The sequence below is a fragment of the Anopheles coustani genome (assembly GCF_943734705.1).
Source record: "Anopheles coustani chromosome X unlocalized genomic scaffold, idAnoCousDA_361_x.2 X_unloc_5, whole genome shotgun sequence".
Lineage (NCBI taxonomy): Eukaryota > Metazoa > Arthropoda > Insecta > Diptera > Culicidae > Anopheles > Anopheles coustani.
Window position 1 is genome coordinate 115,540 of NW_026525159.1, and position 15,759 is coordinate 131,298.

At 43.9% G+C, this 15,759-nt stretch overlaps 2 protein-coding genes across 2 annotated transcripts; one reads left to right on the forward strand and one right to left on the reverse strand.

The window, feature by feature from the left end:
• Positions 1–1,788: 1,788 nt before the first annotated feature.
• LOC131270703 (polynucleotide 5'-hydroxyl-kinase NOL9-like) lies at positions 1,789–3,057 on the reverse strand. Its single transcript, XM_058272457.1, has 3 exons — positions 2,489–3,057; positions 1,881–2,421; positions 1,789–1,809 (listed from the first exon to the last, which is right to left on the reverse strand). The coding sequence occupies exons 1-3, from the start codon at positions 3,055–3,057 to the stop codon at positions 1,789–1,791; spliced, it is 1,131 nt and encodes a 376-aa protein (XP_058128440.1).
• Positions 3,058–11,778: 8,721 nt separating this feature from the next.
• On the forward strand, positions 11,779–13,408 carry LOC131270704 (uncharacterized protein C05D11.13-like). The gene is made up of 2 exons (XM_058272458.1): positions 11,779–12,019; positions 12,978–13,408. Exons 1-2 carry the CDS (start codon positions 11,779–11,781, stop codon positions 13,406–13,408), a joined length of 672 nt encoding a protein of 223 aa, XP_058128441.1.
• The last annotated feature ends 2,351 nt before the right edge of the window (positions 13,409–15,759 follow it).

Consider the following 15,759-nt stretch of genomic DNA (forward strand, 5'->3'; position numbering starts at 1 on the left):
ATATCCTCACTAAGACACACCGGTTGAGTGGTGGCGATTGCAGGTGCCCGAACTGAAAGGCCCACATTACGTTGGGTGAAATTTTTTAAATTAAAATTTAAATGTTTAGCCCAAACGAAGAGCATCACACGAGTACGCATCATCGAAAGCCACAAAAGCAGTAAAAAGAAGGTCTGACCCAGAAAAGGAACAAGGGGACGAGCGAAAGAATGTGTCACGATGTCAGCGAATATCAGTGAAAAGTCCTGTGAGACACCGGGAGGGATGAAATCAGTCCTAAAGAAGGGATCGAAGCTGGAAAACGAAGAACCTGCACGACCAAAGGATACTGTGGTAACCTTTTAAACTGGCAACCCGGCCCATCACAGAATTGACAGCAGAGGAACTGTCATAGTGAGATGTGCGCCAAATGAGCAGGGGGACGGCAGTCGAGAGAGAACCGTGCAACAGAGCAGAGCAAATAAAGAGCATACTGGAATTACAATACTGGCTGTTGGAAACGTTTCGGTCCAACGAAGCTAGCCGAACATAAACGTCGCCGCGACGGCGATGTTTTTGGAAAATATAAAAATGATCGAAGGATGCGCCTTCGATCTCTTGGTAAAACGTAAGCGAGAAAGCCAGACGATTTTTTGGCTATTGTTGTTACAATAAAAACGATCTGTTCACAAAGGCAAGAAAAGCTGGATAATTTCTATTCTCGATTTACATAGAGCCCGTTTAAGACGATAGTCTTTAACATTCCAAAAAATCCTTTTGGTTTGACCGCGCGCGAAAGTTAGTCGAAAGTAACGCGCGCCGATAAAGAAAACGACGTTTGTTTTCTAGTGCCACTAAATCCGCATTTAGTACGTCGATATTTCGTCGAAAGTGAAAGTGAAAATGGATCAGGCACTCCGGTACAAGGCAGGTTGGCGTGGGGTTCATTAGTTTCGCCCACGACGAGTCCAACGACAGGACGCGATGGCGTCCAAGATGCTTCGTCCAGTCCGGGCCCATCAAATGCGACCGTGCCGTCAACACCGCTACAAGAGGGCAACGCCGGGAGCGTCACGGTGCGTGACGCGATTCCTGCGAGTTCGGGGCCCCCGCAGCGAAACACCGTACGGTCTACGTTTAGCACTCCCACGACAAGAGACGAGACCGCCGATGCTAGAGCGGAACGCGAGACGAGCCTGTCTCGTATAGAGGAAAGAAGAAGGAGAATGATCCAGGATTTTGCGATGCTGGATATCGAAATGGCCGACGCAAGGAAAGCCACGGAAGTGAAAGATTCGGCGGCCGAATTGAAGAAAAGCTGGATAATTTCTATTCTCGGTTTACGTAAAGCCCGTTAAAGACGATAGTCTTTAACACTGGCAAATGAAACTCACCTACGCCGAGGCAAATATACTGCTGACCATTGACCATCGGTTCGCAGAGGTATACCATCATGGCGTTGAGAGTATTTGGTAAAATTCCTTTCGCGGGCGCCATGCACTCGTCTCGCATTACTAGGACTTGTATGTCGTCAAGAGACGCACTGGAAAAAAGGAATGTATATTAGTACCAGGCACCGCCAGGAATCTCAAGGTAAAAAAGTCTAGAACCAGACAGGTTTAACGTCGGTAAACCATTCCGTTTCATCGTTCAAAATTCCAATCACCTTGGTCATGACGGACAGCGTTCGACGTTTGACGCTAGTCAATGCAGCTGCAGGCCGCTCATACTTAACACTGATTTTACGAAACCGGTACTGCAACTGATACCCCTTTCGCAGATGCGCAGCAATTTCGTCGAACAAAATGTTTAACTTGTAAGCCTGAACGTCTTTGTTCGTAGTTATTGGACACTTTCACCGAACGCGGAATTTGAAGCTGTATCAGCTCCGTGGGCTGCACCAGATGGATGAGGGCCGCCATCAGTGCTTTGCCGAATCCGGTAGTGTATCCCATCGTGTTGACGATCCACGGTACGTCCTTCAGTTCGGCATTTGCCTCGCAGTGTTGTTGCACATTTTTAATTTGTTGTTGTTTACCAATCAATTGTTGCACATTTTTAATGTACAACACTGGGGAGGATACAACGTTGACGCTTCCGAACAGTAGGCATTGCGAAGGCGGTTGAGCTTTTGCAAAGTATCCCACCCCAAGGATCGGATCCGTCAGCACACTCACACTGATCGTTTCCGGCAGGTGAACAAACGGCTGCCCGATGTCCAGGTCGAGCAACACGATACGTCCGAACTCTCGGATGTGCCGGTTGGTTAGGAACTGACAGAGGGTCGATTTGCCGGCATCTTTGCCTCCGATCACCATCAATCGGCTGGACTTGCGAAGCTGCACCTTGTCCCAGATCGAATTCTTCTGGAAGAGCGGAACGGAGCGAACCTTTGTAACGTCGGGAGGTAGCAATTCCACCTCCAAGAGCTGCTGCGTTTGGCTGAAGGGCGATTGGACGCCGAGCGAGATCGGGGTCGGGAATAGATTGAAATCGTCGAGGTAGTTACAGATCACAGGCAGCGAGGTGCTTCCGTCCGGCTTTGCTTGCAGCAACACGAGCACCGATTCCGATGGATCGAATGCTGCCGTCCATGTCGATTTCGATGAAATGGGGTCTTAACTTCTGCAGGACATTCTTGAACGCGGCCTTATTTAACGATTCCGGCGATGGCAATGGAATGAGACTGACCGCATAGTAGCCACGCGCGGCAGTGACCGTTCTTGCCTCGGCCGTTTTCAACCGGTAGCCCATTATTTCTACCTGACCGAACAGTGCCTGCACGGCCAAGTATCCGTAGAAGTAAATGTGATTCTTCAAAACCGCGAGCGTCATCCGCTTGTCAATGGCATTGAAGAAGCGATAAAATTTAGTATGCTCTGGCTCATCCACATCCGGGTCTGCACAATCCTTCACATCCTCTTCCACCTCTCTCTCAACTTCCTCGTCGATGTATGATGACGAGTCATCCTCATTCTCCTTCTGCTTGCCGTTGGTTTTCACGTCCGCTTCGATCGGAACCGTTTCCTTAGCCTCCTGTTCAGGAGTTTCCATAGCCTCCTGTTCTGGAGTTTCCATGACCTCCTATTCAGGAGATTCCATAGCCTCCTGCTGTTCAGGAGAATAATAATTTGCAAGCACTACTTGATGCTCCCTAGATGTACCGTAGCGTAAAGTTTCGAAGGCATGCCGCTTGCGGTATGACAGAGTGTGGATATGTAAATCAGTACTGCGCGCACGAATCGTTGCCCACTAACAAGCGTAAAGCGGAGTGGTTTCGTTGCCGGGACCAATTCGAACGAATTGTGTCATGCAAATCTCCGGTGGATGCAGTTACTAGGCTAACGGGACTGAAGATTTTCGCGGGAAGGTACCTTCTTAGCATTATTGAAATGCAAGAGAAGCGATGCTTGACGTCGATGGAAAGTGGCACGGAGAACGTTTACAAGCTAACGATATCAGCTTTGGACAAATATTTCTGTGAAATGTGCGACACCACCAAAGAGCGCATTAAATTCCGCGAATTGAAAATGAAGCCGGATGAGGCGTTTATGGACTGGGTTTTGCGTTTGGAGTCCCAATCCCAGTTATGTGGTTTCGGAGTGGAGCAATACAAAGAAGAACTTGTACAAGCATTGTTGAGACGCTTCGATATTTTTGTTCATGCTTCATATTTGTGGACAAACTGAAATTACTAAACATTCGTGGCAAGTTATTGACTTCAAACCGAGAACCAAGCTCATTAGGACCGATCATGAAGACGCTAATTCAGTTATTCTGTTGCGGGATTGTTAGTTTCGATAGTTTTTCCAATTCCAACAGCAGGTTAGTGGTTGCATAGCACACTTGCATGCAACTTGAGATTGCGTGCAACATGAGATTGTACAACTTGAAGCGCACTTTGCTAAATTTTATAATTTCCAAAAAAAAAGAGGGTCCCTCACACCAACTGATGAAAAGTCACCAATCAAAAATGGGTTGTCTTTGAGATTCATGAATCTCTCGACGAAAGATTCATGCATCCCTTATAAGGCAGAGATTCATTCAGATTCATGAATCTGAATCAGATTTACACAACTCTACTTAAATCCTTTCGAACATTTACTTTCATTTTTTTTTGTTCAATATCATTTTAAATATGTACTCCTGGGTAATGTCTGAGATGATGTAGACGTTGGAGGACTCTTTTGACAAGTTATCTTTGGAAGCCTCCGAATCAGAAGATTCCAGGATGGAGCGAAATTCAGCGTTCAATATTACCGACGCGTATAGGGGCCGGTCAGTGGAAAACGCGGAACGCAATTGGAAGCGCCGACAAAACGAGAGCGAGGTAGAGAAGAGCATAAGGCGGGCCCAAAGCGCCGCCCGGGAACGGGTGCGAAGGGCAATTGAAACGCCGGAACAGCGTGCACTACGGCTGGCAAAGAACGAGGGACATAGAAACACCAGATCAGCGAAGCATGCGGAACGGATGCGTATAGCACGAGCTAAGGAAACTCCGGAACAGCGTGCGATTCGGTTGGCCAAAAATGCCGCACGTACTCGACGGCAACGAGCCGCAGCAGCTGCCCTCGGAGCCAATGGGGCACCATCCGCAACTAGCACAACGTCGAACTCCCAGAATCCGGACCGATTCAAATTGTCCGAGTAATCTATACAAGCAGCACCTTTTACCCTATCCATTCGGCTCGTCTGCTTCTGGACCAGTCCACAAATTGCAAAAATAAATAAAAACAAAAAAATGTCCCCGGCTATCGAGAACATTTTATCGGTGCAATCAGATCTTAAAAGCCCGACCGGCAGAAATGTGTAGCATCGCGTGAAAAGTGTAGTGCGGCGGTCTTCAGTCCCTACCCAACTGACGGTGACATGCAACATTGCCCCGTTTCCCCACATTCCAACCCCCTTAAGCCCAGTACTGTCAGCTTTCTCTTGCTGACAGTAAGTAGTGAAGCTCACTACTTTACTGGTGTGGTGTAAAGCAGCCTTAAGCTGATCTAGATTATAAGTGACTAGATCATTAGTATAGATAAGAATAAAAGTCAGTCTGATACGAACCACGATCAGGTGTGGACGCTTACATTGTACATGGCGACCGTGACAGAGTTGGAGTAACGATCGATCCAACGAGACACAAAGGACGAAAAACGGAGGCCACGAGACTCAACATAACTGCCGCAGTAAAGAAACGATCCGGTAAAAAAAAAAAAAAAAAAGAGGACAACGGAGACAACGAGACATCCACAGTGCAGCAGCTTCGAACAATACCGGCACCGATCCAGCTAGTGAAAGCAATTAGTGCACTCCATTACTACGCACACATACACCACATACATAAAAAGTAAAAAAAAAAAAAGGTCGAGTGAATATTAAGATAATAGTGCCAACAAGACAGATTCTAATCAAAAATGCGTGTGCAAAATGGAAAGTAAATCTAAATACGTTTTGCGAAGTGATAGTTTAGACAGAAAGGAGGCTGAAAAGAAATTTGAGGTTGGAAGTAATCAGACAAAAGAAGAAACGCACCACGTGGTAAACAAGATGGCGACCTCCATAGTGGATATCAAATTAGGAGCCAGTTTAATAGCTCAATATGATGGTAATTATGATGCGCTAGACAATTTTAAAGATTCAGTGAACCTATTCGAATCATATACAAAAGAAAATCTCAAAACGGAAGAATCCTCTAAAAAGGAGGCAGCAGATAGGTTAGTGCATCAATTCCTAATGACCCGACTGACTGGCAAAGCGAGAATGGCGGCGCACAATACAAAAAACACTTTGGAATTAGTTGAAGCAGTGAAGATAAAATGCGGAAGCAAAGAAACGGCAGACTCACTCGTAGCAAAATTGAGATCGTTTAGGCAGACGGATAATTTGAACTCATTTTGTGAAAAAACTGACCACTTAACATCACGATTGAAAAATGCCTATCTGCGAGATGGCATACCTGAGACAATAGCGCACAAAATGGCAACCAAAAACGGTGTAGATACGCTTGCACACGGAGTGCATGATAACGAAGCAAGAATTATACTTAAAGCAGGCTGTTTTCAAACAATAGATGATGCAATTCAAAAACTATGCGAATTAAATATTAATTGACAAAATCTGACAGATACACAAATGTTTCATGTCAATCAATCTGGATCTCGCTTTAACCACACAAATTACCGTGGACGTGCACAACGAACAAATCGAGGGTACTATAATGGCTTCAGAAACAAAGGAACGTACAATAGAAGGGCACAATCCTCTTCCCAAAGGGGACGTTTCAACAACTCGAGAAATCGAGGAGGTTTCAGAGGAAATGTGACATCTTATCATGCAGAAACAGAAAATGAATTTCAACATGAAACAAATGATTTAGTGCAAAATAATGATTTTTTAGAAGTGACACCACAATCTATACAATAAATATGCAAGCAGGGAACTACGTATCCTTGATAACTGAACTAACAGATAAACCGTTAACGTTTATGGTAGATTGTGGGTCGGACATATCAATTATAAAGAGTAGCGCAGTTAGAGGAAATTATAATGCCCGAGACACATGCCTTATAAATGGGATTGGCAAAGGTCCGGTAGGAACAATTGGTTCGATAAATTCGAAAATTATGTTAGAAAAATACAAAATATTGCACAAATTCCATCTAGTACAGGACAACTTTCCTATTTCAACAAATGGAATTTTAGGTCGAGATTTTTAGCATCGCATAAATGTAGCATAGACTACGATTCCTGGCTACTTAATATTAAAATAAACTTTGAAATCCTCAGCGTTCCAATCGTTAAGAAAAATTTTATTAATAACAATACACTGTTTTCAGGGCCAATTCGTCGGCATCAAGCTGCTCTTTGTTGGTAGTAGGCAGTGAATTGCACGCGCAAGGTTTTTGTTTGGCATCGTTAGGAACCAGTTTGGGCTTATTAAGTTTAACTTTGCCATTATCGGTAGCAACATTGGCGCGACGAGAAAATGTCGCGTTGTTGTCGCGCCAATGTTGTTACCGATAATGGCAAAGTTAAACTTAACAAACCCAAAGTGCTTTCTAACGAAACCAAACAAAAACCGTGCGCGTGCAATTGACTGCCTACTACCAACAAAGAGCAGCTTGATGCCGACGAATTGGCCCTGAAAACAGTGTATAATCCCCGCAAGATGCGAAGTGTTAAGAAAAATAAATAGTAAATACATTAAAGAAGATAGTTTAGTTATGTCAGAAGAAATTTGTCCTGGAGTATTTTGCGCAAACTCTTTAGTAAATTCACTTAATAGTTACGTCAGAGTAATTAACACGAATAACGAAGATGCCGTTATACCTTCTAGTTTTAAACCAACATTAGATTCATTAAATAATTATAACATTGTAAAACCTCCTGATAAATCGTGCCCAAAACAATCATCCTTAGACCGTGTAAGAAAGCTTATGAAAGAGCTTCGAATAGAAAACCCTGATCCAGAGGCAAACGAGTTAATACATAAACTTTGCAGCGAATTTGATGATATATTTACGCTTCCGGGGGACAGTCTAACCCACAACAATTTTTATACGCAAAATATCACGCTTAGCCAAAACAAACCAATTTACATAAAAAACTATAGAATTCCACAATCTCAGAAAAATGAAATTAATGCACAAATATCCAACATGCTCAAAGAAGGAATTATACAAAATTCCACATCTCCTTTTAATTCACCCATATTATTAGTCCCTAAAAAATCAACTAATGATAAAAAGTGGCGTTTGGTGATTGATTACAGACAGTTGAACAAAAACATTACACCAGATAAATTCCCACTCCCTCGCGTAGATGATATATTAGATCAGTTAGGCCGAGCAAAATATTTTTCAACGTTAGATTTGATGTCTGGTTTTCACCAGATACCCTTAGACAAAATTTCCAAAAAATTCACTGCGTTCTCAAATGACAATGGACACTATGAATTCAACCGCCTGCCATTTGGCCTCAATATAAGCACCAACTCAGTCCAGAGAATGATGTCAATAGCCTTAAGTGGGCTTCCTCCACAATGTGCTTTCTCATATGTAGATGATGTAATTGTGACAGGCTGTTCCAAAAATCATCACATCTCGAATTTGCGAAATGTGTTTCATAACTTACGCAAACACAATTTAAAATTAAATTCAACAAAATGCCAATTTTTCAAGAATGAGGTCACGTTTCTTGGACACAGTGTATCCAAAGATGGCATAAAACCAGACGACTCAAAATATGCCACAATACTTAATTACCCGATTCCCAAAAACCCGGATGAGCTGAGGCGATTTATAGCATTTTGCAACTACTACCGTCGGTTTATCAAAAATTTTGCTGATATAACACTGCCCTTAAACAAATTATTAAGAAAAAATAGCACGTTTGAATGGACTAATGAATGTCAGCGAGCATTCGAAAAGTTGCGAAATGAGCTACTTTCGCCACATATCTTGCAATTTCCAGACTACTCAAAAGAATTCACTATTACCACGGATGCGTCAAAGCAAGCTTGTGGCGCAGTTCTTACACAGAAGAAAAATGGATGTGAACTACCTATAGCATATGCGAGTAAAGCTTTTACAAAGGGTGAAGCCAATAAGTCTACAATAGAACAAGAACTCACTGCCATTCACTGGGCAGTTAATCATTTCAGGCCTTATGTTTACGGAAAAAAATTTAACATAAGAACGGATCACAGACCGCTAATCTACCTATTCTCACTTAAGAATCCATCATCAAAATTAACTCGAATGAGATGGGACCTCGAAGAGTACAATTTCGAAATAGAGTATATAAAAAGTAAACAAAATGTATTGTCAGACGCCTTATCGAGTATTCAAGTTACATCAGAATCACTAAAAAATATGTTCGCAATCACACGATCAATGTCAAACCGCCCCCAAGTAACAGCGGAAAACAAAAACTGTCAAAAAACAGAAAAGATTCTTGTTCATGATGCCGTTAGTAATCTCGATGCGTTCGAATTGCACAAACTGAGTTTCCACCAAAAAGATCCATTAAACATAGAGATGATTGTATACGATAAAAAGTTTAAAAAGAGGCTAGTTCCAGCAACAACCCTCGCAGTAAACAAAAACTTTTCATCAGAACTAAAAAACGGATTCACAACAATTGAAAAGTATCTCTCGCAAATGAAATGTGGTATCCCAAAAGCACTAGCAATTCAAAGTAATGATGAAATATTCGCATACATCAGCAAAGAACAATTCAAATCAATAGGCAACGTATCTCTTGAGAAAACAGCCGTATTAATTTATGATAAACCTATGCGTATCGACTCGAACGAACAAAGACAAGCCATTATTCAGGAACACCATGATTCCCCTACAGGAGGACATGGAGGTATAAATAAAACGTACAAAAAAATTAAATCTTTGTACCAATGGCCAGAAATGAAAAAAAAATGATCAGTGACTATATAAATGGTTGAAATTATGCAAATCAAATAAGCATTTTCCGTCACTTAAGACTAAAGCCGTACGAACAACCACACCGCAAAAGCCATTCGATGTGATCTCAATAGACACAATTGGTCCGTTTGCCCTTTCAAAATCCGGTAATAGATACGCAGTCACTATACAATGTGACTTGTCAAAATATGTAGCCGCCATTCCTGTAACTGATAAGTCAGCAAAAACCATAGCAAAAGCGATATTCGAGAAATGCATTCTTTTATTTGGGCCTGCGAAAGCCATTAAAACCGATCAAGGAACAGAGTACAAAGGGGTATTTGAGGAAGTTTGTAAGCTACTTAAGATCGAACACAAGTGCTCAACCGCATACCATCCCCAAACGATAGGAGCATTAGAGAGGAACCACAAATGTGTCAATGCCTACCTTCGAATTTTTGCAAACGAATGCAAGGACGACTGGGATGAATGGCTTCCCTACTATTGTTTTAACTATAACACAATGCCCAATCTGGCACATAACTACACGCCATTCGAATTATTATTTGGCAGAAAAATCGAAGCATTCGAGCTTTGCAGCAAAACGATAATAGAACCGGTATATAACATAGAGGCATACGAAAAGGAACTAAAATACAGGCTACAAGTAACACATAAAATGGCAGTAGACGCAATACTGAAGGAAAAGACAAAAAGAACCACATTAGCTAACAAAATTGTGAAGGAAACTAAGCTAAACACTGGCGACCTAGTTTATCTAAAAATAGAAAATAGATCTAAATTAGACCCTACCGTTAAGGGTCCCTTTATTATAACTCAAATAGATTTACTCAACTGTTGGCAAGTAAACACACGAGGCTAAGTAAACAACAGAACAAGTGACAGAACACGAAGGAGCTAGCTAGCGAGGGCAACCCAGCTCCCGAGTTTATAGCAAGTAGGAACTAGGACCCCTGTGGTAAGGAACGAAGGTAGATCGAAGAAAGATAACGATTACGATACGGGGTCAAAGTACGAGCGGTCATGGGGTCAGCCCTGCGACGAGCACTGACCACCGCAATATTAACGATCACCGATTAGTAGCATTTTGAAGATCGCGAAGAGCAAACGTGCAAAAGCACTTTGGAAACCACTAAGGAAATCACTACGAAATCACTTAGAAAACCACTTACGAACGATTCTAAATAAAGTGTAACTTAGCACTAGCTACACGCGTACTTCTATCGGAAAGTATCCGAACTTTGCTACACCAACGTAACCATAAGCAATAAGCAAAAACAAGTTGTACATAAATCTAGATTAATTAAATAATGCAATGCATTTTCTTGAGGGGGTAGGTGTGGTGTAAAGCAGCCTTAAGCTGATCTAGATTATAAGTGACTAGATCATTAGTATAGATAAGAATAAAAGTCAGTCTGATACGAACCACGATCAGGTGTGGACGCTTACATTGTACACTGGTAAGTTATCACACATGGTGGAAAACTGTAAAGTGTTGTTTCTACCGCGTGAAGGTATTTTGGATTTCAATGTTTATGCTTGTTGTTTGTCAACAGCAACATGGCGTCGAAACGGAAACTTGCAGGAGAAAAAGTTGATCCTTCAACGAGCCGTCGGCTGCGTCAGCTCATGGACGATCTTGTTCGGGAAGCGGACGAGGAGTTCGATCGGTTAATGGACCACAGGCACGGATGCACGAAGTGTACGTGCGTTGGTGAGTATTCTCGCGAGCACCATAAAGTTATTTTTTCAGATGTAGGTGCTGCTCCGCGGACGGATGCTGATTTTCGTGCTCTATCGTGCTTGGAGCATCATAAGGAGTTCCGGTCCCCACTAGAAGATCTCGGTAATTTTAATATTATCGAAGATGTTGTGGTAGGCGACCGTCTACACCTTATAGATCTCGGTGTGACTCGACAGATCCTGCGAGGGATACTGGAATCGAAGTTCCTAGGTATACGTAAGTGGAGTACGCAAGAGAGGGATAACGTTTCTAATTTTTTTAACAGTACCTTGTTGTGCTATAGTTTGTCTCCAAACACGCAAGAGAGAGTAGTGAACCACATATATATTGCCATCCTGTGCGAACTGAGGCTGTCGTAGTGTAGGACTACTAACCCTAATGAGAGAAATTGTACTGTAAGTAAATTGTATCGTAAAATCAGGGGTCACATGAGAGTGGTGGCGTTTTCTTTTGTTTTTGGCTATAGGGGGGATAGTATGGGTGTCATTTCGCATAGGCCGGCAAACGGCCACTGAAGAAGTGGAAATCATTCGGTGCAACGCCATTATGAGGTGCGGACTTGTGCAGGTTTAGGAATCGTCGAGTGTTAAGAAGATAGTTTTTGGTCGAAAGTGTGCCGAAATGAGTGGATTCTGGCGTGAAAGTGACGTGTCAGACGAGTCGGACGACGATACTCCCGTCACCGGGTATCACCCGGAGAAAGATTGCGTTTCGGAGCGAGCAACCGGCACGATTGAACCTAAACCTCAGCTTAAGGCGAAACCACGTGGTGGAGACAAAAGGAGCAGAAAGACGAAGGCGGAGTGGTTGTCAGGGTCGTGGCCGCTGCGCCAGTTCGACGAATCGTTGCCCACTAACAAGCGTAAAGCGGAGTGGTTTCGTTTCCGGGACCAATTCGAACGAATTGTGTCATGCAAATCTCCGGTGGATGCAGTTACTAGGCTGACGGGACTGAAGATTTTCGCGGGAAGGTACCTTCTTAGCATTATTGAAATGCAAGAGAAGCGATGCTTGACGTCGATGGAAAGTGGCACGGAGAACGTTTACAAGCTAACGATATCAGCTTTGGACAAATATTTCTGTGAAATGTGCGACACCACCAAAGAGCGCATTAAATTCCGCGAATTGAAAATGAAGCCGGATGAGGCGTTTATGGACTGGGTTTTGCGTTTGGAGTCCAAATCCCAGTTATGTGGTTTCGGAGTGGAGCAATACAAAGAAGAACTTGTACAAGCATTGTTGAGACGCTTCGATATTTTTGTTCATGCTTCATATTTGTGGACAAACTGAAATTACTAAACATTCGTGGCAAGTTATTGACTTCAAACCGAGAACCAAGCTCATTAGGACCGATCATGAAGACGCTAATTCAGTTATTCTGTTGCGGGATTGTTAGTTTCGATAGTTTTTCCAATTCCAACAGCAGGTTAGTGGTTGCATAGCACACTTGCATGCAACTTGAGATTGCGTGCAACATGAGATTGTAAAACTTGAAGCGCACTTTGCTAAATTTTATAATTTCCAAAAAAAAAAGGGTCCCTCACACCAACTGATGAAAAGTCACCAATCAAAAATGGGTTGTCTTTGAGATTCATGAATCTCTCGACGAAAGATTCATGCATCCCTTATAAGGCAGAGATTCATTCAGATTCATGAATCTGAATCAGATTTACACAACTCTACTTAAATCCTTTCGAACATTTACTTTCATTTTTTTTTGTTCAATATCATTTTAAATATGTACTCCTGGGTAATGTCTGAGATGATGTAGACGTTGGAGGACTCTTTTGACAAGTTATCTTTGGAAGCCTCCGAATCAGAAGATTCCGGGATGGAGCGAAATTCAGCGTTCAATATTACCGACGCGTATAGGGGCCGGTCAGCGGAAAACGCGGAACGCAATTGGAAGCGCCGACAAAACGAGAGTGAGGTAGAGAAGAGCATAAGGCGGGCCCAAAGCGCCGCCCGGGAACGGGTGCGAAGGGCAATTGAAACGCCGGAACAGCGTGCACTACGGCTGGCAAATAACGAGGCACATAGAAACACCAGATCAGCGAAGCATGCGGAACGGATGCGTATAGCACGAGCTAAGGAAACTCCGGAACAGCGTGCGATTCGGTTGGCCAAAAATGCCGCACGTACTCGACGGCAACGAGCCGCAGCAGCTGCCCTCGGAGCCAATGGGGCACCATCCGCAACTAGCACAACGTCGAACTCCCAGAATCCGGACCGATTCAAATTGTCCGAGTAATCTATACAAGCAGCACCTTTTACCCTATCCATTCGGCTCGTCTGCTTCTGGACCAGTCCACAAATTGCAAAAATAAATAAAAACAAAAAAATGTCCCCGGCTATCGAGAACATTTTATCGGTGCAATCAGATCTTAAAAGCCCGACCGGCAGAAATGTGTAGCATCGCGTGAAAAGTGTAGTGCAGCGGTCTTCAGTCCCTACCCAACTGACGGTGACATGCAACATTGCCCCGTTTCCCCACATTCCAACCCCCTTAAGCCCAGTACTGTCAGCTTTCCCTTGCTGACAGTAAGTAGTGAAGCTCACTACTTTACTGGTAAGTTATCACACATGGTGGAAAACTGTAAAGTGTTGTTTCTACCACGTGAAGGTATTTTGGATTTCAATGTTTCTGCTTGTTGTTTGTCAACAGCAACATGGCGTCGAAACGGAAACTTGCAGGAGAAAAAGTTGATCCTTCAACGAGCCGTCGGCTGCGTCAGCTCATGGACGATCTTGTCCGGGAAGCGGACGAGGAGTTCGATCGGTTAATGGACCACAGGTACGGATGCACGAAGTGTACGTGCGTTGGTGAGTATTCTCGCGAGCACCATAAAGTTATTTTTTCAGATGTAGGTGCTGCTCCGCGGACGGATGCTGATTTTCGTGCTCGATCGTGCTTGGAGCATCATAAGGAGTTCCGGTCCCCACTAGAAGATCTCGGTAATTTTAATATTATCGAAGATGTTGTGGTAGGCGACCGTCTACACCTTATAGATCTCGGTGTGACTCGACAGATCCTGCGAGGGATACTGGAATCGAAGTTCCTAGGTATACGTAAGTGGAGTACGCAAGAGAGGGATAACGTTTCTAATTTTTTTAACAGTACCTTGTTGTGCTATAGTTTGTCTCCAAACACGCAAGAGAGAGTAGTGAACCACATATATATTGCCATCCTGTGCGAACTGAGGCTGTCGTAGTGTAGGACTACTAACCCTAATGAGAGAAATTGTACTGTAAGTAAATTGTATCGTAAAATCAGGGGTCACATGAGAGTGGTGGCGTTTTCTTTTGTTTTTGGCTATAGGGGGGATAGTATGGGTGTCATTTCGCATAGGCCGGCAAACGGCCACTGAAGAAGTGGAAATCATTCGGTACAACGCCATTGTGAGGTGCGGACTTGTGCAGGTTTAGGAATCGTCGAGTGTTAAGAAGATAGTTTTTGGTCGAAAGTGTGCCGAAATGAGTGGATTCTGGCGTGAAAGTGACGTGTCAGACGAGTCGGACGACGATACTCCCGTCACCGGGTATCACCCGGAGAAAGATTGCGTTTCGGAGCGAGCAACCGGCACGATTGAACCTAAACCTCAGCTTAAGGCGAAACCACGTGGTGGAGACAAAAGGAGCAGAAAGACCAAGGCGGAGTGGTTGTCAGGGTCGTGGCCGCTGCGCCAGTTCGACGAATCGTTGCCCACTAACAAGCGTAAAGCGGAGTGGTTTCGTTTCCGGGACCAATTCGAACGAATTGTGTCATGCAAATCTCCGGTGGATGCAGTTACTAGGCTGACGGGACTGAAGATTTTCGCGGGAAGGTACCTTCTTAGCATTATTGAAATGCAAGAGAAGCGATGCTTGACGTCGATGGAAAGTGGCACGGAGAACGTTTACAAGCTAACGATATCAGCTTTGGACAAATATTTCTGTGAAATGTGCGACACCACCAAAGAGCGCATTAAATTCCGTGAATTGAAAATGAATGGACTGTTTATGGACTGGGTTTTGCGTTTGGAGCCCCAATCCCAGTTATGTGGTTTCGGACTGGAGCAATACAAAGAAGAACTTGTACAAGCATTGTTGAGACGCTCCGCTCTGGAAATCGCCGGAAAGCTCTATGAAATGTCTGATATGTTCGAGAACAACGTCGAGAAGATTATCAGCCATGGGAAACATCTCGATTTTATCAGAAAGGAAGCAGATGAAGCAGCTGTTGGACCTTTAGGGCAGCGAAGCGCCATGGAGGCATCAAAGGAACCATCACGGGAGTTAGATTGGAAGCCAGTCAACGTGGTGCATTAAAAAAAACCATTCCGAGGGAACAGGTGCAGCGACCCACAGGACCTGACTACAGTTATAACCAGCCGTGTCGCTAGGCACCGCCGTGCAGCTAGCTCAGATCTTTCTCTTCTAGATAGTTCTTTGAGCTCAAATAAGTGTGGGGGGATGAAGCGACCCAGCTTGTCCAACAGCTAGCCCCAACCGTCTTCCACCTCAAGCCACCAACCGCCAGCCAAGATCGCCAACAAACATCGACGTCAGCAGAGAGAACACTCCGCAACCACGGAAGCTCGCTGGGCATGACACATCGCGAAC